This window comes from Phodopus roborovskii, unplaced genomic scaffold (genome assembly GCF_943737965.1).
Source record: "Phodopus roborovskii unplaced genomic scaffold, PHOROB, whole genome shotgun sequence".
Classification (NCBI taxonomy): Eukaryota; Metazoa; Chordata; class Mammalia; order Rodentia; family Cricetidae; genus Phodopus; species Phodopus roborovskii.
In genome coordinates this window covers 22,474,073-22,496,944 of record NW_026126540.1, presented here as the reverse complement: position 1 = coordinate 22,496,944, position 22,872 = coordinate 22,474,073, and the positions used below count along the sequence as shown (strand labels likewise).

The following is a 22,872-nucleotide window of genomic DNA, read 5'->3' as shown; positions in this document are numbered from 1 at the left end:
CCCACCATTCAAGGTGCCCTGGATGTGATCAGAGAACCACATAAAATTGATTACTGCAATGCATGCCAGTAGTCCCAACACTGGAGGATGGTGGGTGTGAGTGAACCTGAGCTATATAACAAGCCACCATCTGAAGACAAAGCAAACAACAACAAAAGCAAAATCCATCTGACAGTTCTGTTAGTTTTGAGAGGGGTGTTACATATCTCATGCAGGTTTCATACTTGTTATGTGATTGAGGATAACCTTGAACTTCTATTCTTCCTGCTTCTACCTCCTCAGTGCTAGGCTCACAGGCCAGGTACCCGGATCCATTTGAATTTGCAGAAGGGTCCATGTTTTGCATATGTGCATATGTGTATGTACTGCATATAATCTGATGCATGTGAGCACTTTCCAAGTTCAAAAGTACACAGATCTGTAGTAGCAAAATAGCACCTAGCCAGTCATGTTGGCACACACCTTTAGAGGCAGAAGAAGGATGTCCTTGAGTTTGAGGCCAGCCTCATCTACATAGTGAGTTCCAAGACAGCCTAGGCTATGTAGAGACCCTATCTCAAAAGCAAAACAAAAAAACAAAACAAACAAAGACCCCACACAAATAACACACCTGACCAGCATCTGAACAGTATGGCCTAGGCAGTCCAAGTAAACCAGTCACCCTCCTCACCTTGCTGCTGCAGTGACAATTTCTCCTCTTGCTTTTCTTCAGCTTAGAATCAGGACCTCCCTCATGGCAAAAACAGGAACAGTCTTTGGTCACTTCAGGCCATTCAGTCTCCTACAAGATACCCCAGCTTGATTAGCCCTCAAGTATTCTTAGAACCAAGAAACAGAGCTGAGTTGAGAGGCCTGAGATATAAGGATGGCCCTCCCACTCCTCTTTTATAAAGGTGTCATCTCATCACCCTGGGGGTCACTGACCCAATCTTGACCTCAGCCTGTTATGAATCTGAAAGACTCCACAAACATCCAAAGAAAGCAGTAGCCCAGCAGCCCAGAGGCCTGGGACAGAGTTTTGAGGAAATGTACTGGAGAGCTCCAAAGTGAAACGGAGTTTACTGGCTAGCTGTCTCCCTATACGCTCTCTAAATGGCTTTATATAGTGACTTCACTCAATAAAGCCAAAACACTTTAATTCCAGCACTTGGGAGGCGCAGGCAGGTGCATCTCTTGAGTTCAAGGCCAGCCTGGTCTATAGAGTTCCAGGATAGCCTGGGCTACAGAGAGAAACCCTGTCATCAAAACAAAACAAAACAAAAAACCATCAAAACAACAAACAGATTACCACGTGGGCTAGTGAAATGGCTCAGTGGATAAAAGAACCTGTAGCGAGGCCTGAGGACCTGAGCTTAATCCCTGGTACCCAAATAGTAGAAGGAGAAAATCAATACCCACAAGTTGTCCTCTGACTTTCACAAATGTTCCATGGCATGTGTGTAGTCCTCATCTCACACACACAAAGTATGTTCATGTAAGTTTTTTAAATAATTTTTTTTTTTTTTTTTTAAAAAAAGGCTGGGTATAGTGGCCCATGCCTTAATGCCAGCACTCAGAATAGAGGCCTATAAATCTCTCGCTTTGAGGCCAATCTGGTATATATAGTTCCAAGGCAAGGGTTACATACAGACTCAATTTCTAATAACAATAGTAATAATAATTTTAAAAATAGACTAATTTGGGGCTGAGGGTGGTTGAGCAGTAAGAACAGTTCTGTACCGCTCTTGCATAGGACTTGAGTTTAGGAGTCTCCAGATGAGAAGGTGCATAAACCACCCTTTACTCCAGCTCCAGGAGATCCTATACCTTCTTCAGGTCTCTGTGGGCACCTGCACTCACAGGGACATATTACTATATACACATTTTTCATCAAGACTACTATACCTATATTTTTTACTATATGCTTAGATGTGTACACATGCTTGTCACACCATGTGTATGGAGGTCAGAGAATAGCCTGACCAAACTTGGGACCGAGAACCTTTACTCACTGACTATCTTAGCCCAAGGCTCTTTCTGGTACTCACTGTGAGTCCCAGCACTGACACTTGAAGAGGTCACTCTAGCATTAGCTTCTTTCTGCCCTTCAGTCATATAAGTAAAAATTTCCTCAGGGTTACTGTGAAAATTGCAGGAGCTAATTAGTAATCTAAATGCTGCCACACAGTAACACAACTGCTATGTTTATCATTCAAGGATTCCATCTTCCTTCCATGAGCAAAAATTGAAACATTAAAACCCAAATGTAAGAAAAAGGACAGCTCTAAGCTAGGGAGAACAGCATAAATTACTATCTGTTTCCTTTTGTTTTGTTCCCTTTCTTTTTGGAGATAGGTTTTCACCATGTAGCCTAGGCCAGCTTTAAACCTGCAGCAATACCCTTGCCTCAGCCTCTAAGTGTTGGAATTACCATGTCTGGATAGGATTCCTTCTAATGAAGTCTCACAGGTTCTCCACAGCAGCCTCACCTACAGTTTGTTCCCCAAGAGCATCTCCAATCCTAAAAACACTATGAGCTATCCTATATATACCACAGATATATGCAATGTTTAATCCAAGGCATGATTCACGAATAGCAAGTATTGCCCAAAAGTACATATACCTTATCATGATTCTGGACCCCAATCTCTTTTCTCCTCTTGCTCTTTGAGGCTGTGGACACCTTGGCAGGCTCCTCTTCCTCTTCCACATCCGGGAGTATCACTTCTTCAAAGCCGTCAAACTAAACAAGGTTTGGTGGCACTAAGCAGACTGGGCCAACCCTTCCCGCAGGCAGCCTTCCCCTTGATAACCTCGGGGCCTGTACCTCATACTCTTTCTCTTCAGTCCAATTGATCTCTTCAAAGTCACCCAGCCGGCTAGCTGCTGGGCGCAGATGATCAAAAAAGATGGAGAATTCATCCTGTAGGTGGTCGTGGCCTTTGAGGAGCTGCCACATCTGTGTCTTGAGCTGAGGAAAGTTGTGACGACTAAGAAGACAGCTGAAGAATCTTCCTAGACTACACTCAAACCAGTCCCACATGTAGCCCACAGTCTGCCTTCTACATGCAGCCTTTTTTTAATGTACCTTATTTTTAGATTACATGTATTTGTTTGTTTATTTGCTGTGTTTGCATGTGTATGTGTATGTCTGTCTGTGTCTGTATGTGGATGTGCACATGCCACACCACACCTGTGGGAGTCAAAGGATAAATTCCAGGAATCAGCTCTTTTCTTCTACCATGTGCATCCCCTGTGGGATCAAACTTAGGCTTGGCAGTAAGTGCACACAGCCAGTACTTATCTATGAAAGTTAGAGTCAATTCTCATATTAGTCCCAGGGATTCAATTTAGGTCCTCACATGTTGTGTGACATTTTGATTGCATTCTGAGGCTCCAAGATTGACAAAGTTTGTTTTGAATCACAGGACAGAGCTAGCTACTAGCTGACCAAAACTAACCATAGAGGTTTTAGAGTACTAAGGACAGATAGACAGGAAGTAGGAGGTCAGGGCTTAAAGAAGATCTCATCCTTTTTGGATGGAGGAAGGGAAGAGATAGGAGGTCACTGGACATTTCTCTGCCACTTCTCTAGTCATTCAGGTTCTTAATCTGATATCTGACTCCCAGGAATTTTTTTCTTTAAAGATTTATTTATTTATTATGTATACAATATTCTGCCAACATGTACCCCTGTAGGCCAGAAGAAGGCACCAGATCTCATTTCAGATAGTTGTGAGCCACCATGTGGTTGCTGGGAACTGAACTCAAACCTCTCTCTGGAAATGACAATAAAAAAGGAACCATCGGTACTGGAGAGATGGCTCAGTGGCTAAGGACATTGGCTGCTATTCCAAAAAACCCAGGTTCAATTCCCAGCACCCACATAGCAGTTCACAACTGTCAATAACTCAGACACCCTCATACAGGCAGACATACATACAGGCAAAACACCAATGTACATTAAAAATACATAAATCTTAAAAAAAATTAAAAAAGGAAGTAGGACAAGAGGGCTGGAGACAGCTCTGTAGATAAAAGCACCTGCTGCTCTTGCACAGGACCTGAGTTAGGTTCCCAGCACCACATGATAGTTGACAATTGTCTGTAACTCCAATGCCCTCTTCTAACTTCTGCAGGCACCAGGCATACATGCGCATAAAACACCCACAAACATAAACAAATCTAAAGGGGAAAAGCCAAATGCAGGAAGCAGACAGAGTACCTCCGTGATGTCCTGAGGTAGGCAGTCTGCACAGCCTTGGAGGACCTTGATAATCTTCTGGTGGTGTGTGGGGTTCTCTGCAAAGCATATCTCCAGCTGCCGAAGGAATTTGCGACTCTTCTCAAAAGCCTGTTGTTCCTCAAACTGCCAGAAGAAAGGAAAGAAGAGAAAGAAGTCAGTTCTCAGCAGGATTGGAACCTGAAGGCTTTGAGAACTAAGAACAATGGCCTAGAGGCACTTGTTAAGATAGGACTCTATTTAAACCCTAGCACCCCACTGTGGGATCCTGGGAATCTCCAACCCAAGAAATGAACATGTGATTGAGTGACTCAGTAGATATGGATCTCTGGCACAGTAGGAGACCGAGACACAATATTCCAAGCTGAAGTTCAGCCTGGGGTATACAGGGAGAATTTTCTCAAACAAACATATAAAAAAGATACTTACATCCCAAGTTCTTACTTCTTTTATTTTATAGATTATGAAATCAGATACTCAAACTCAAATATAACTTCACAGTTTACACATTATTTTTACATACATGTTCATTTCATGTCAGAAGGAAGGTGAACTCCCTGTCTCTCCCTGCCTCTGCTTTCCAAGCACAAGAATAGTGAGTCACCATGCACAACATGCCATTCTTCCATTCCAACTCTTAAGTCTTCAACTTTTTTATTTTTATTATTTTCACTCAGGGATCTTGAAAAATTATGAACTCTAGGCCAGCCATGAACCAACAACAATCCTTCTGCCTCAGCTTCCTGAGTGCTGTCTGTCTTTTCTATGCTATTGTTCTGTGAAGTATTATCATCATAAAGGCTCATGTACTACATACATGGGGAATCTATGTCTTTTCCTGACATTCAACAAATATATAGTAAAGAGCTGGGACAAAGTGGTACATGACTTTAATCCTAGCACTTAATAGGCAGAGGCAGGAGGATCTCTGAATTCAAGACTAGCCTGGTCTACATACTGAGTTCCAGGCCAGCCAAGGCTACAAAGAAAGACTCTGACTCAAAAAAGAGGGGAAAAAAAAATATCAAAAAGGTACTTTTCACCAGTAAGGAGGGAGGGCAGAATGTGACTTACGGACCTTTCTATGGTACTACAGATACAACCTTGTAAACAAATGGGAGGATAGAACTGAAAAGAGAAAGGCCAGAGAAGACTGAAATGGATGAGGGAGACGAGACGGTCTTGCTTGACTGTATTTGTGCCCCACCTGCCTCCGGCCCAGAGTCTACTGTGCCGTCTCCGGCAGTCCACTTACTAGTCCACAGGACAAGGCCTGTTCAGGGAGTAGGAAGGCAGCGAAGTCCTTCAGGAGCTGAGGCCAGTCTTGGAGCACAGTTTGCAAGCTTTTGTAGAGGTCCACAGCAGTATGCCTCTGGGTACTTGACTCAAATTCATAGATGACCTGAAGGAAATCTTCATACTTGCCAGGGACATGCTGGAGAGCTTCTCGTACCTACATACAAAACTTCCAATAGTCACTATTCATTCTTTGGGCCTCCAGAACAAGCAAGGTCCCAGAAGAAGGAGTCATGGTCACAGTTCTAAGATTATCCTTCAGAGGCCCTACCATGATGTGGGGTTAACAAAGGACACAGAAATAATCACCCAAGCAGAATTCCTTTTCTCTGAAGGACAACCTGACAATTTTTATTTTTTTTTGAGACTGGAGGCACAACACTAGGGAGTGTTAAGCTTGCTTTCCTGACTTGAGCCCCAAACTTGACCAGATAAGAGGAGTTTTGTACATGGATTCTAATACATGTCATACCAAGGTACATAATACCTAAACTTAGAACGTTAATAAAATAATAGCAGATAATAGTAGGAGTAATAGCATGCCAATCTCTCCAAGCACCTCACTTGCTGGGTCATTAACTAAGAAGGAAGCTATACAGGGTACCAAGAGAACAAAGTACATTCCCCTGGCTGCATACAACTGCCACTCTTTTCACTCAATGCTCATTAAAGGTCCTGTATCAGCCCAATCTGTGAAATCACGACTTGGCACTAGGGATAGTAGTATCACCGTTCTCCTGATTCCTCTATGGAAGACAGATAGGATGAAAATGGGAGAACTGACAACCATATCAAATATGTCTGAACTCTAGGTCTCCTTGCTGGTCTCTTCAGAGAATTCTGTGGCAATTGCCAGGAAGTAAGGCAGATACAAAAACTATGGAGCCCATGGAAAAAAACTTGGTTTTGGTTGTGCTGGGCCAACCTTGTCCATGCTAGAATAGTACTTCACTGTTAAGCGACCTCCTTAGACAGACACTTCCATATTTAAACATCTTCCTCCAAAGCAGCAGCAGCCACATGCACACAGACAGGCAGTAATAGAAGCTGTGTTGCCTACCCTGGTGAGGTAGGCCTGTGCAAAGGCCAGGTCCTTCTGTTCCCTGAGAGGGTCCCGATCCAGGATGTCCTCATCATACAGCAACAACAACTTGGAGGTGTCCTTGCTGGCACGAGCCCGACTTCCCCGTTTGTTTCGAGCTCGATGATTACTTCGGCCTCTGCCAGCAGCTTTGATGCTCTCTCCTTGGAGTACATATGAAAAGATTCTTTCTCAACCCTGGTAACATGCAGTCCACCACAAGTGCCACCCATCCAATGCAACTAATATCTCAGCACAACCAGGGAAGAGAGTAGCTAGGAAAGTGGTAGACTAAACAATACAGCCTCCATTGCATATGCATAACCAGTGGGCAACAGAACTTGAAAACCCACTGGAAGCCCAGAAGACACTGAGCACTTGCAGCTTGAAAAAGAAGCCCAATGCTAATGTTGAGTGTCCACACTTACACTGGGAGAGAGGTAGCATAGCAAAAGAACATTGCCTGAGCTATACAGTTAAGACCCTGCCTGAAAAGACAGACAAGAAGTTGAAGGAGTGAATATGTTTGCCAAACAGCTCATAGCCTCAAGCACACAAGAGGCAAGAACCACAAATAAAACACAGCAACATCCTGTAAATGAAGGTTGATGAGACTCTGACTTTGACTTTTGTTTTTCAAAGACACTGCCCTAATGCGTGTGAGGGAAGCCTCCTCCCTGGAGGCTCCGGCTGCTCTGTACGCTGCACACTGTGCATGCCGTCCTCTGGACAATGCAGTTAAGGGAAACTTCTCCGCCGAGGGGTCAGCTACACTCACCTGGTGGGGTGATGCTGGTCTCTACTTCTGGAACAGTCTTGGGTGAGGCTAAGGTAGAAGGGGGCTTCTCAGCAGCATCTCCAACTGCTTCATCATTCACTTCATCCTCTTTCTGCAAGGCTTCCATCCCTTCTGCCTCCTCTTCCTCTTCTTCTTCTGGCTCGGAGTTCTCCTCCTGGGAGTTCTCTTCCTCAGACTCACCCTCCTGACTCATGCTCCTTTCAGAAGCCAGCCAAGTCAGTTTCTCCATTGTTTCCTAAAAGCACCCCATAGGATGTTTACAAGGACTCTTAGCAGCTCACACAAGGCCCAAGTACAGGAGCAGTGTTAGGAGGATCCAAGGTAAAGCGGGGACACCACCTTGAATGCGTGAAGCCTGAACGTACTGAGGACAGGCCCGGGCAGCAGCACATGCCTATGAAAAGCTGGCCAAATCCTGGACAGCTTTCCTCTGCCATGATCCACACTTAGGACCTTTTAAAACTTGTTCTCTTTCTTCTTAATCCTTTTTTTTTTTTTTTTTTTTTTTTGTTTTTTTTTTTGGGGGTGGGGGGAGAGTGTCATAGTTCATTGCTTCTTTTCTACTGGGTTGAAGATTGAAACAAGGCCTTGCGCATGTCAAGTACATGGGCTATTACATGCCTATTCATCTATTATTAAGGGTATTTTAAACTTTGTTTTGTTTTTTGAGATGGGGTTTCTTTGTGAAGCATTGAATGTCCTAGAATTAGCTGTATAGACAAGGCTGGCCTAAAATTCACATATCCACCAAACTATGCCTCCCAAGTGCTGAGATTAAAGGCATGCTCCAGAATGGCCAAGATTTTAAAAAAACTAAACATTCTTTTATTATGAGTAACAGAGTTTTGTCTGCATGTAGATCTATGTACTACATGACTACAAAGGCCTGAGGGGGTCAACAGATCCTCTGGACTGGGTTAATGTGAATTGTGAGAAGCCATGTGGACGTTGGGTCTCAAAACTGGGTCCTCTAGAGGAGCACTAAGTGTTCTTTTTGTTGTAGTTGTTTGTTTCTAAGCTTATTTTGTTTGGGAACCTTTCTACCTTTCTTTCATTCTTGAGACGGGTTTCTCTTGTGTATTGTCGGCTATATTAGAACTCACTCTGTAGACCAGGCTGGCATAGAACACGTTAGTGTTGTGATTAAAAACCTGCCCTACCTCAGGCAGGCACAATAACTGTTCTTAACTGTGGAGACTGTGGAGCCATCTTTCCCCCTTCACAGGATATTATTTTTTAAGCCTATTTATGTCTGTGTGCATGCACTAGGATACATACATACAGAGGCACCCATGGGAGGGGATCAGGAGATAAACTCAATCAGTTCTCTCCTTATACTATGTGATTCCAGGAAATGCACACAACCCATTCAGGATGGCAAACAGTATCATATTACCTGCAGCATCCTCATTTGTTTGTTTGTTATTTAAAGTATACTCAAGAGTCAGTGGCATGGATCAACAGGTACAGACAACTGTGTTCAAGCCTGACATACAGCTCAATTCCTGGGACGCACGTGCTGGAAGGAGAAAACCACCTCCCCATGTTCCTCTGACCTCTACACGTATAAAACCTCATGCACACATCCAGACAAATAAAATAACTATAAAAATGATAAAGTATGCTCAAATGAATCAAATTAACAATTAAATGAGCTTAACCCAAAGACAATGTTCCCATTCTATGGCACTTGACACAAGACTGTAAATTATGAGGCATAATGCATTCAAAAGTCAGATAACACAACTTTCTAGTGACACTATATACTCGAAACTACTCGGGTTCTTACCTGGAGCTCTGGGACAGAAAGCACAGACTCCTCAGAGGCTGATGACAGTTCATCTTCTTCATCTTGGGTGAAGTCATCAAACTCTTCCTCCTCTTCATCCTCAGGCCCTTCTCTCTCTCCTCCAGGGTCTGGTCCTGCTGGGGTCCCCACAGACTGACCGTCAACATTGGCTGAGTCCTCAGGCTTCCCTGGAGGACTGCGAAGTACCCTCTCCTGCTCCATGCAGGATGGAGTGCTTTTTGGCAATCCTTTCTTGGCATCTCCACTTGAAGCCCCTTCATCAGCAGAGTCTTGAGACACAGAAAGGGATTTAGCTGGTTGAGGCTCCTCCCTCTGCACGACTGCTTGTTTTCTCATCTCTCTGGAACTACTCTGCTTCCCCTGATGGGAGCCACTGTCCAATTCCATAGAGCATTCTTCTTTCACTTTCTTAGCAAAGCCCTGCTCAGGAAATCTGCTGGAGATTTCTCCCACACAATCCTCAGCTTCCATCTTGACCATTTCTTCTAAATCTTTTGATGTGGAGTTCAGAGATTCCGGGAGATGCTGAGGAAATGGCCCAAAAGCAAGCCCATCCTCTTCTGTTTTCACACCTGTCCAGCCACAGGTGGTCGATTCAGATGATCCCTCCTGGCTTTCTGTTTTCACAATGGGCCATCCACAGGCATTTGCTTCTGACATTTCTTGGCTTTCCATACCTGAGGAAGGGTGCCATGGCCTAGGCTCCTCCTTGGAGAAGACAGTAGCACAGAAAGGAGTCAGTTCCAGGGGTTTTAATGTGGAGTCAGGGTTTTGAGGAGCATTTTTCTCTTCAGTAACATCCACGTTCATGTGGGCCTTATCCTCAGCAACAGAGGGCACAGGAAGTGTCAGAGGATTGCCAGAAACAATTAAGGGTGAAATGGAGGAGGCCACGAGGGGTTGGTTTAACTGACAGGGGAACGGTGTAGGATTAACCAGGAGAGTGGTGATAGGAATGGTCTGGGGATTTGGGGCCACGGCTGCATTAACAGGCTGGATCACGTTGCACCCACTGGCAAGGCTTACAACCTTCACTGTGGTGGCAGGGACAGTGAAGATGACAGGTGTGGGGTGGATGATGGGGGGAGGTTTCACACAGGGAGAAACCTTGGTTCCTCTTCTTCTCGTGGGCTTCCGCCTTGAGAAAGGCTTTCGAAATTTTGAAGGAGCAAGCGAGGGTAGCATGATCTTGGGTGCAGAGGAAGAAGGCAATAGTGACTGAGACTCAGACAGGGGGAGGGGGAGGCTGGCCCTGGCTTCAGGGCCAGAAGGCATAGCTGGCAGTGCTGCAGGAGACTCAATACAATCTTCTCGGCTGACCCCCACTGGAGGGAACCCTGGAAGTGTCTGTAAGACAGTGGTTGGCTGGATCAGATGAGGAATCTGAACTACCCTGTTGCCTGGAGGGACTTCTGACTGAGTTGACCAGGTTGCTATTTTCCCTGGGTTGAACGAAGCTTGAACACAGGGGCTAGGTTGGATAAGGAGGGGCTTCTGAACCAACGGCCGCTTCTGTCGCCAAGCCCTTCTAGAGAAACGCTTGGAACCTGGCTTCAATTTGAGTACTACACCATTGGGCATCAGCAGTGGGTATTGAGTCTCACTCCCTAACTCAGGGCTGGCTTTCTCCAAATGCTGATCTGTACTGGTCTCTGAGGCTGGGGTCACATTTTCTCCTTCCGCAGTACCTTCCGCTAGGTTCCGAAGTTCATCCCGAATGGACTGCAGACTGGCCTACAGGAAACAAGAACAATGTGCTCTAGCATGTGGCAGAATTTGGGGGAAAGAAAAATTAGCTTTCTGGAGAATAAGGATCAGTAGAAGATTAGTAGAAGACAGTTTCAAGATATGGTCCCAAGAAGGGATTTCCATGCCTCAGTGTTCTAGGAAAAGCACATCCAAGTGCATAAATTCTTCCTGAATTTACATTGGGAATTATCATTTAACTGATACAGGAACTTTTAGGGACTCCTGCCTCACACAGACATTGAAGGAGGGCCAGACCTTCAACCAGAATGGGAGCCGGTGTTCCTCCTTCTCTATGGGCGGCTTCCACTGATGTGGCTGGATCTCCTCACAGCACCTCACCAGAACTGGCAGCTGTTTGGTCTTCTTATAAAACTAGGCATGAACACACAAATCAAAGTCATATTTGTTCACACTGGAAAAAGGGGTGGCTGATGATTTCACACATACACACAAATGTATCAGTTGTAAATGCTGAGTATGTCTGCCTTTAAACAAAGTATCTCTAATTATTGAAAATTTCACAAATATTCAGTTTATAAATGCAAATTTCCATTCTGATTACCACTACAACTCTAAACTATCCCAGAACTTAGGAGCAGAGGCAGGTGAATCTCTGTGAATACCAGGCCAGACTAGTCTACAAAGTGAGTTCCTAGACAGCCAAAGCTGCTACTGCTGCTGCTACTACTACTACTACTACTACACCATACACACACACACACACACACACACACACACACACACGCACACACACACACACACGCACGCACGCGCGCGCACGCACGCACGCACGCACGCACACACACACACACACACACACACACACACACACACACACACACACACACACACACACATACACACACCAAACACAAACAAACAAACAAAAAAAAACCCTGTCTGGATAAACATACAAATACACTCAAAACTATCTTCTCCAGTGACCCTTTGGAGGGAAACTTAGTAGTTTATATCAGAAGCCAATGAAGGAAATAATCTTACTAAACAGTTCATCCTACATACATAACTCAACCCTCATCTCACACACAGAAGCTACTTGTAAGCAAGTAACTGGGCTAAGTGAAAAAGATACAGTAAACTGAACAGGATAGTGAGGAGCTGTACTCCCAGGGGGAGAGGCAGAGGAAGAAGAGGAAGAAAAAGACATCCTTTCAAAGTAAATAGGCTGGAGGTTGTGGGACACACATAGTATCCCAGCATGTGGGAAGCAGAGGCAGAGGAATCTCACTGAGCCAACAACAGCCTGGTCTACATGGTGAGATTCAGGATAGTCAAGCCTATACATAGCATTCCATCTCAAAAAACAAATGAACAAACCAATAAATAGTGAAAAGAATGAATGGGACAGGCAGTTGGCTTGAGCATAAGAAACTGAGTTCATAGGGGGAAAAGCAGAACATCATTTCTCATGTTGTGCACTGACCTCATGTGTGCACTGTGGCATGGACATGCCCACTTCAAGGTAAATAAGTGTGATTTTGAAAAAGCATATCAATCAGTCAGTCAACCAGAATATCAATGATGGGGCTGCATACAGAGGCCAACACTTAAGTGTTTGCTGTTCTACCAAAACCTCGGGTTCAGTTCCAAAACCCACAATGGGCAGCTCATAGCCACCTGTACCTACAGATATACAATGTCCCGTTCTGATCTCCACAGGCACCTGCACACACACGGTACACATATGCTCAGGCACACACAACTACCCATACTAAATGACATCTTAAAAACACACACAAACAAAGACATTTAAAGCAAATAAGGTGAGCTGGGGATGTGGTTTAGTGATTACTCAACTCCTAGCACTGAAGAAGGAAGTAAGAGATGAAGGGAGGGAGAGAATGAGAGACGGAGGGAGGGAAAGTGGGAGACAGGCAGGGAAGCAGGGAGAGGAGGAAGGAAGGAGGGACAGAGGAAGGGAGGGAGACAAGAAGGCAAGGATCCATGACTGAGGTTAATAAATCAGGTTTAATCCCAAAGCACCAAGAAGTCAGTTGTGAACCTGCTATATCTTGAGGTGGTTAAGTACACCACCTCCCAAAAACATGAGTTACAACGGAAGGGGATGAAACACATTCATAACAGAAGCCTCAAGAAAATGTCACTCTTTAAACTGCTTAACCTTCTTTCTCTCTCTCTCTCTCTCTCTCTCTCTCTCTCTCTCTCTCTCTCTCTCTCTCTCTCTCACTTTTGAACTAGGATATTGTTATGGAGCTCTGGGTATTCCCAAACTCACATCAATTCTAGAGTCTCCGTCACCTGGGTGCAGAGACCGGTGCCGAAACAGCACAGCTAGCTTCCTTGACTCCTGAAGCATGTTCTGCATGACCTTGACAGAAATGTCTAAATGAAAAGCAGCACTGGAAGCTGGAGAGGTGGCTCAGTGGTTAAGGGCAGGTCCTGATCTTATCGAGGACCCCGGTGCAGATCCCAGCACACATGCACCCACGTCAGGTGGCTCACAACTACACGTGACTACAGCTTTATGGGATCTGGGCCACTGCACACACTTGCACACACCCACACACAGACACATGCTTAATTAAAAAGTAAAACAAATCTTTAGAAACAAAAGAAAGCGGCACACTGGAGACAGTTTGCAAATCCAATACTGTCTACCTGGAGAACGTTAGGGTAAGGCAGAAGCAATCTGGCTGGAAGGATGGAGGGCTAGTGGAACCCTCTCACCTGAGTGACTTCATAAGAGAGGCTATGATGAAGATATTCCCCAGCAAATTAATGGATCACTGCCTTACAAGGGAAAGACAATCAATCTAACACACCGGGAGGAATTATCCTTTAAATTAGTCTTCTTTTGGAGGGACTTCCCTGTCTCACTGAGGGCTGAGAGGAGGAGGAGAAAGGGCTAGGTGCTCCTCTGCAGGAGGCACAGGGAGCTTGAGCAAACACTCACTTTAATCACGTTGTTAGGAGCTCTGTTCTGGTTGAGGTTCTTGATTCTCACCGTCAGCTGGTGAGCGGTCTTACAAGTTACAAGGTACTTGCTGATTAGAGGTTTAGGAAACTCAGTGCCTTCGAAGTGCTTCAGTCCTAAAGCTAACAGACTGAGAGAGAAGCAATGATACAACCTAACTTCACAGGCCTTTCTTCAAAAGAGCTCTCCAAACTGCTCTTGCTTCACAAACACTTTCCACACCTTCGGATACTTACCGTGAGCTCAGTATTTTAACAAACATGAAGGGGTCAGTGCCATGGGGAAGGCCCTGGGTTAATCCCACAGCACTGTTAACGCAAAATCTCTCTAACGCTCTTTGCACAAACATCCTTGGTGAAGCCTTGTGATAAAAACACAGAAGAACACAGACAGCCAGTGGCACACTCTCAACGCCCAGGAGGCTGAGGCAGGAGATGCCATGTTCAAGACCAGCCTGGGTGCATGGCAACCCTGTATGGACCAAACAAGGGCTGTGATGTAACTCACTGGGTACAGTGCTCGCCTACTATATGGAAAGACAAAGGACTGAACTCCAGAGGCCCCCACTTTGGTGTCAAAGATAACATAATCAAGGCTAGTGATACTGCACTGGTCCAGCACAAATGAGACTGGTCCCATTTCAAAAGTAGCAACAAAAATATGCCACTGAGTGGATGTTCCAGACATGGTGGCACACTCCTGCAATCACAACCCTGTTCAGAGGCTGAGGCAGGAGCACTGCTCTAAGCTGGAGGCTTGCCCAAACTATACAATAACACGTGGTGTCAGCCCCAAAAAATAAAAAGCAAAACCCCAGGACCACCCCCTCAAAAAAACAATAAATAAAGCAAACATCTCCAAAACTGAAACCTGCAAGAGGGTTCAAAGGTCAAGGTCATCCTCAGGAACATAGTCTTTTCAAGTACAGTATTAGACACATGAGGGCCTGCCTCATAGAACAATAAATAATGGATAACTCAAATATTAAAATGACAATTTGAAGACCTTGTCTTTTCTTTTTGTTGTCGGTTTGTTTTTCCAGACAGGGTTTCTCTGTGTAAGCCTGGGTAACTTGAAACTCAATTGTAGACCAGGCTGGCCTCCAACTCATAGATCCACCTGCCTCTGCCTCCCAAGTGCTAGGATGAAAGGCCTGGGCCAGCGCCCACTGGAAAGTCTTTATGCCTTTGAAAAAGCAAATTACAAAACTCCTTAAATTACTAAAACGCCATCAGAATCCCACGAGAGCTGAGGCAGTAAGTCACAGCACCTAGCATACAGGAAGCCCGGAGTTATTTAACATCAGGCACACTATAATCCAGGCTGATGGCTCACACCTGCATTTCCACCTCTTAGGAGGTAGGAGGAGGATCACAAACTAAAAGACTATAAAGGGTAAAGCAAACGAGAACCATTGTCTTTGGGCAGGAGAACAATAGGTTAGAAACATTTTACTTTCAGTACTACTACAAGATTGGCTCTCCAAGAAACAAGATTAAGCAATGCTATTATATGCTTCAAAAATGTGTGTGGCAGGGCTAGACAGAGGGCTCAGTGCTTAGGAGCACAGCCTCCTCTTCCAGAGGACCCAGGGTCAGATACCAGCACCCACATGGTGACTCACAGCAGTGCACAGCTCCAGTTCCAGGGGATCCAGTACCCTTTGCTGGTCTCTGTGGGCACTGTTACATACTTGCTGCACAGACATACAAGCAGGTAAAATACCCATCTACAGAAAACTTGAAATAAGTTTTTAAAAAAAGTTTTAACCACAACAAATGAGGCATCTTCTGCAAAAGACACGGCTGAAACTCTGTGCCTCTCCATGGCTTTCCTTTGGTCTGTGTTTTTTGTCATACACATCTTCTATCGCCCATGTGAAAAGACTGTCTCTGTCTTTCGCTAATGTATTCTTTGATCCACACAGTAAACTTACTTGTCCTCAGCCTTGGTAAAGACGATCTTATCCCGAGGATTATTTGCCTTCAGTGAACATACTGGAAGGAGTTCTGGATACATGAAGACCTTGTTTGTGGCCAGGATCCAAGCCACTTGCTTTGGCAAACAGGGAAATTCACTGGCTGTAAGAGAAAATCTATGACCAAAGAGCTTCACAAAAGTGTATAAATCCTTTTTAGCATCAAGCAGAGACCTATCTCCTTCTGTGACTTGACCCCCACTTGTTTCCACTTGTTTCAACCTAACATACTCTTAATAGGAGCGAAATCAAGCTGATTCCCTTGTCCTTTCCTGTGTGGGTCACTTCATCCCCTGAGACAGGAACATAAATTAGCACCTAGCAGTGCCCACACATACTGTTATCCCCACACATCTTTTCACCCTTCTCTGTAAAAATGCTTTACAACACAAAGAACTTCAGCAAGATTTTTGTTCTACCAAGATAAAAATTATACTTTGTTTATTCTTTTCTACACATCTGGTATTCTAGATGACAGGGGATGGGTCAGTCCAGAAAATTGCAACTGGGCTGACGACCTGAATTCAATTCCTGGGACCCACAGCTGTCCTGGACATTATGGTACTATATCTCACGATGTCTACCCCTCAAACCTGTGTGTGTATGTGTAAATATGTAAATATGACTTTAAAATACACAGAGAGTATAAGTGACATTCCCACTTTAAATGAAATGTTGATTCTGGCATTGATTCACTCAACTCCACTATTTAACAAGGATTCCTGAATCCCTATTTTGCCTCTTGTCTTCCAAGACTTACACTAGCATAGATTTTAACATGCAATGCTAAAGCCTAGAATATAAAGGATAAAATGCAGAAAACATAGAGTATATTCTACACACTCCATCCCTAAGAATTGTACATAAAAATTATTAAAGACTGTCATCTCCCAATGCAAACCAAAACCCGAAGTTGACACATGCATCTCTTACCAGTCTTCTTGGTGGTTTTCTGAGGACTGCAGTCAACACTGACTTGTGTGAAGTCTTCAATGAGCTGCATAGCTCCCATCCAGTTACAGGGTTGGAACAAGGTCTGAAACTTGGGGTTGAACTGTTGGTGCAGGGCGACAGAGTTCTCTGCAAAAGTTCCCAGCTCTTTCTGACAAGAAAGGACACAAAGGAGATCTCAGAGGACTCCAGAAAACTAATACCACAGCCCTCAACCTCTGAAGGGGCAAGGGCCCTTGCTGCTATAGGAATAGAAGCGGGCAAAGATCTCTCTTAACTGATACTGTTCCATTGTGACTTCTCTGTCTTTGCCCTCAGCCATTCAGGGAATGGACCTACATTCATTTGTCACACTTTTGTTTTAAGTCTCACAGTGAACATTACCCAGTCTTACTGATGCATGCTATATCCCCAACTTAGAAGCAGGACTCAGCAACAGAGCTATTGAGAAGAATGCTCAAAGACCCGGATTTGAACCTCAGCACTGGGGGAGGGGAGAGGGGTGTGGGGAAGATTACAGGCACACATACACACCCGTTTCTTTCTTTGTTTGTTTGTTTTGTTTTTTTGTTTTGTTTTTTTTGTTTTTTGTTTTTTTTTTGTTTTTGAGTCTAACTCTGTAGCCCAGGACAGCCTTGAACTCATGATCCTCCTCTCTCATTCACCAAATTACTAGAAATAAAGGGGACTAACACCACTGTCTCCTGTTCTTAGAGAAATATTTTCTGAAGCTAGGTAGTGGTGGCACACGCCTTTAATCCCTACACTGGAAGGAAGACACGAGACAGGCTCAAAATCTACACAGAGAAATCTGTTTTGAAAAACAAAGACAGAAACAAACAAAAAGGTCTGGAGAGGTGGTCAGCAGGTTTAAAAAAAAACTTGTTGCTGTTGTAGAGGAACCAGGCTCAGTTCCCAGCATCCACATGGTGCCTTACATCCACCCATAACTCTACTTCCAGGGGATGTGACACCCTTCTCTGCCCACACCAGCAAGCAAGCACAACCCTGCACACATACATACAGGCAAGCAAAACACACACATATAAATCTAATTCTGAAAAGTTTTCTGAATAATGCATCAAATGAAATCTTTCTCATCGTCATCTGAATACAGTACCAAGTAAAGAGACTCTTTTCCACAAAGCACTTGGGCTTATTAGCAAACACATCACAGAACCACAAAAGCACTTTCTCCAGGGTGCACCGACTCCTGGGCCCCTCCCAGTGACAGTTTCTCTTACCTCCATTTACAGATCTACTATTAACTCTACAAGAAAGGAAAGGGAGGAGGGGTGAAAGGGAGAATGGGAATGAGGGAGGACCTCCATTAGGGAGGACCCCTAAATCTTTCAAAACACTTAAAATGTCACAAGCAGGACTAATTCTACACTGAACATTAAAGCTGAGCACAATAAACAGGTCAAAGTCAACATCCTTAAAAACAAAGGGTGAGTGGGCTGGGGAGCTCAGTTAGTAGAGCGCTTGCCTAATATGCAGAAGCCCTGGGTTATATCCGCAGCACCCCATAAACCGGACACTTTCGTGTACATCCGTAACTGGGGCAATTGTGAAGTAGAGGAAGGACGATCACAAGGACAAAGTCAGCTACACAGTGACTCTGAGGCCAGCAAGCACAACATGAGACCCTCTCTCAAGAAGGAAAAGCAAAAAGGACCCCAAGATGAGGGGGGATGCAATCGAGATGACATGGCAAACACTTCCTGAGACTCAGGGTTCGGCCAAGCACACAGAGGAAGCCACCAGAAAGTAGGTACAGTGACCTAACACATCCAGTAGAGAAGAAGAAGTACAGAGTATAATCAGCGAATAACTTTAACACTGAAAAAAATCACTTGTCAAGCTAACGTCAAACTTTAGTCTTCAGAGTTATGGAAGCATGGAACCTTACCAGAAATACTCTGGTGGTGCTGGCCTCGGAGCTGAGGTTGGGGTTGGAGGTGGTGAGAAGGTAGATTTGTGTCAAGAGCTGAACATGCTGAGGAGGAAAGAAAACTGATGTGTTAAATGTTGCCATTTCAGAAACACAGATCTTACCAAGAAGTCTGCAAACGTATCACACATATCTTGCTTCTCAGAGGGATTAGAGCAACCCAGGATCTTGGCATGAATTTCAGGGTTACGTTCCTCTGAACGTGACCACAAACTCAGGCAAAATTGAACCTCAAACTAGAGAGACCAAGACTGAAAGAAGAAAAGCTAATACAGACAGTTAGTTCCCCAAGTTTGAATGCATTGCCTAGAATTCTGAATTCCCTGATCCTGCGCTTTATCAGGTCTTTATCTGCTTTCCTGACAGAGCCACAGGACATGAACAAGCTGTTCTCTCAAGGTCTTAGTGGACCCAAGGTCCTATGCCCCCCACGGTTTCAATGGAAACCAGGACAGCCATCTATAACTTTGCAACACTCCCTTTTGGCTTCGGTGTTAGGCCGGGAGACGATGCAATTACAAGACAATGAGAAGACTCTTGCCTGCTGCATCTGCTGCTGAAGCCTGCTCCTCTGTGCTGGGTCCAGAATCAGAGTCTGGTGGACTATCTCCTTCTGAGGTTTAAGCCTCTCCACTTCAGGCTGTGGCTTGCATGAAGATTTTTTCATTTTCAGCTGTTCAAGTAGCTCTTTTACTGTCCGATGTCGTTCATTCAGCAAGTTGGCCAATGGTTCCTCAAACCTATTTCCAATAAGAAAAAGCAAATCCGTATATTTTCCTGGGACCACATTACATCATATTCCTTGAAAACACATATTAACCAAGCCTGAACGATGTCCATTTACTTTTTATTAAAAAAAATATAGTATTATTTTTAAGATTTTTCTAAGTATTGTGTGCATTACTGTTTTGCCTGCGTGTGTGTCAGGGTGAAGGTTGTTAGGTCCTCTGGAACACAAGTGACAGACAGTTGTCATCTGCCATGTGAGCACTGGGAACTGAACCTGGGTCCTCTGGAAGAGCACTCAGTACTCAGAGGCACTGAGCCATCACTCCAGCCCATGTCTACTTACTTTTATTTTTAGTTCTTTAAATCTCACTATAAGCAGCATGCATTCTCCTTAACCAAATAATTTCCTCAGACTGTCAGGAATATATTCAAATGAAGTAATTCACACCTAGAATGCTTGATGCTCTAGGTTTAAACTCTAGCAACGCCAATGGAGATATCTTACAAATAGTGACAGAGAATCTTCTACAAATACACCAGTTAGTCTCTCATTTACCTGCTACTCCAGCCCTTTCCTTTACAGCTGCCCTTCATTTATTTCTTCAATCCCCAGGGTGAGGAGATACCTAAGTTAGTATAGTGAATACTTCTCTTGTAATATGACTTCTGACTTTGTTTCCTAGCACCAAACACAAAAACAGGAAAGAGGAACAAAGCCTTTCTACAATGTAACACAAAAGAAATACACTAAAATCCAAGGCAGGCTCCATGAAGAGAAGGAGCTGTTAGTTCAAACAGTACTATATGACCCAAACGTAAATTATCTTCTTTTACCCATTGTAACTCCTTTCGGTGTTGCCTGACCTAAACTGAGATGTCCTGCAACTCACACCTGGACCAGCCTGGCCTCAGTCTCACCGAGATCACGTTTATTTATTTTTATTTCATGTGTACGAATTTGGCCGGCACATGTCTGTGTACCACATTGTTGTATACCCATTTTCTCCAAGATTGAAACATCCCATCTTTGCAAGGAACCCCTACAGTAGGACAGAAGTAAATAACTCAACCAAATGACTTCAGAAGTCCCTGAACTGACCAGATTCACCAGGCCGCTCCATCCTAAGAGTGACCAATAAGGACTGCTGAGCACCACTCTCACACAGGTCAAGCTCCCAACAAGAAGCATAGCATCCAAGAGCAGCAGAAACCTGGAAGAGAGCATCCTAGAAGAAGGTTAGACCAAACTGAGCCTCCTGGAAAGGATGCTCCAAACTGCTGAGCTGCATGCAGTGTGCTCCAGGTGTGCAGATTAGGGGAGCTGCCACATTCACTGGGGTGAGTTTTGCATGATGGAGCTGTCTTTGAATACTTTCTGCTTCTGTAATTAACCCCAATAAAACCCACTGGTTCACCAAGATGGACGTTCCTGGTGGTATCTCTACTTGGTCTGGCCTGGCCTCCCTAAGGGCGTGGGGAATTAGAGCTATGTATTGAGTTCTGCATCTTCCCACGTGCTGTCTGTCAGAGGACACAAGGGTGTCATGCTTGAGAAGGCCAGAGGAGGGCACCAGATGCCTGGAACTCGAGTTATGAGGCATCAAGTGAGTCCTGGCAATTGGACATGGGTCTCTGGAAGAACAGCCAGTGCTCCCAACCACTGAGCCACCTCTCCAGCCCTATCAAAGACTTAGTAAAAAAGTGTCTCAGTCTGTCTCTTGAAATTGTGAGACATAGGGACAGAAAAAAGGATCAGGCTTGAGTGGGCGCCAGCACAGAAACTGAGCAATTTAATTTATCATCTCTAAGGAATTTATCATGATCTAAGGCAACAAGAGCAGTATTAGTCCCTAATGCAAGCACTTCACTAAAAGTTTGCTTCAGTATTCCCTTAGCTACTGAACCGATGATTGGACAGAGGTAGCCTTCAGAGACAACCCCTACTCTCTGTAAAAAGGCTTGTTAATGTTAACATGGAGTTGAATGGGTGTGGGTAAGTGGGGGGAGAAAGGGAAAAGGTTGAGGGCGTCAGCAAAGCCATACTTAGGCTTGGGCTAGACTCAAGAGATAGAAAACAAGAAAAGGAGGGGAGGCCAGGCGGTGTTGGCACACGCCTTTGATCCCAGCACTACTGAGACAGAGGAGGGGATCTCTGTGAGTTCCAGGACTGCCTGGTCTACAAGAGCTAGTTCCAGGACAGCCAGGGCTGTCTTGAAAAATCAAAAATGAATAAAAGGAGGGGTCTGGAAAGATGGCACAGTGGTAAAGAGCACTTGCTGCTCATACAAGACTCAGGTCAATTCCCAGCACCTACACAGTGGCTCACACCATGTACAATCCAGTTCCAGGGACCCAAAGCCTCCTGCCGACCTCCATGTCACTGCATGCATGTGATCCTCAGCCATACGCTCACAGAAACCCACTCAAAATAATTATATTGAATTTTTTAAATGCTAGAAAAGGAAAATTCATGTGTTCTGTTTTTTCCTTTTTAGATACAATTCAGCAAAGAGGCAAGCTTATTTGTGAAGACATGCAAGCAACTACCTAAGAAGATATCTCCTATCAGTCTTGGGTCTGGAGGGAATTCCACCACTATCCCCCCCCCTCCAACACATACTTCTGCTTGCTTCTTCAGGACAGTAGATGATAAGACAGCAACAATAACCAGTCATGCTGCTGTGGCTGTGCCAATGTGACCTGGAGTCTGTTAGACCTTCTGGGCCTGAAGGCCTAAGACTGACACTGCCCTGGGACCTCTGCCCCAGTGAAATCAAGATTACCATGGAGGAACTCAGGCTGATTATTCAGGAAGTCTGTAAGTCTCTGTCATTCTTTAATTAGATTCAGGAGCTACCAGGTCTATACTGCCTGTTTTTACTCCAGTGAAATTTACCCTGCTCAGATCTCTGATTGCATTGACAATTAGGATAACGATAGTTTTGTCAGGTTAACAGCAGCAAGCATACCAGCTCCTCCTCCAAGGCTTCTACTACCTTCTCAGTCCTAGTCCTGTGTAAACAGCCAGTCTCAAGCTTCATTCTCTTACAGCTATTTGGTCTCTGTCAATTCTAAAATCTAAAGAAGTATTTTAAGGTGTGTAAACATAAGCTGGAAAGATCTAAGAAAGTGATTTAAAGCACATTAAACAAAATGAAAACTGTTCCAGAGATCTTTCCCTCTGTGCTTACATTAAGACTTCAAAAGATGAGATATTTAACATTAATCAATGGAGTTCTGATGTGTTCTTAGTCTGGGCCTTTTAAAGCACTGCTACTTATTATCCAAGTCACCAGTTCAAATTTTAAAAAACCCATGAAGCTGGAGAGAGTAATCAACAGTTAAGA

The 22,872-nt window shown here is 44.4% G+C and overlaps 1 protein-coding gene across 34 annotated transcripts in view; it reads right to left on the bottom strand.

Annotated features, from left to right (window-relative positions):
• LOC127232582 (GON-4-like protein) overlaps positions 1–22,872 on the bottom strand; it is a 117,379-nt gene that overhangs the window by 4,439 nt on the left and 90,068 nt on the right. For all 34 annotated transcript variants that reach the window (XM_051198686.1, XM_051198688.1, XM_051198715.1 and 31 more), the window contains 14 exons: positions 19,338–19,536; positions 18,755–18,841; positions 16,825–16,993; positions 15,850–15,994; positions 13,893–14,043; positions 11,213–11,329; positions 9,188–10,942; positions 7,378–7,633; positions 6,579–6,763; positions 5,478–5,675; positions 4,205–4,348; positions 2,807–2,950; positions 2,603–2,722; positions 671–781 (listed from right to left, as the gene is read on the bottom strand). In XM_051198686.1, the coding sequence (XP_051054643.1) occupies positions 671–781; positions 2,603–2,722; positions 2,807–2,950; positions 4,205–4,348; positions 5,478–5,675; positions 6,579–6,763; positions 7,378–7,633; positions 9,188–10,942; positions 11,213–11,329; positions 13,893–14,043; positions 15,850–15,994; positions 16,825–16,993; positions 18,755–18,841; positions 19,338–19,536 (3,781 nt within the window). The remainder of the gene's footprint in view (positions 1–670; positions 782–2,602; positions 2,723–2,806; positions 2,951–4,204; positions 4,349–5,477; positions 5,676–6,578; positions 6,764–7,377; positions 7,634–9,187; positions 10,943–11,212; positions 11,330–13,892; positions 14,044–15,849; positions 15,995–16,824; positions 16,994–18,754; positions 18,842–19,337; positions 19,537–22,872) is intronic.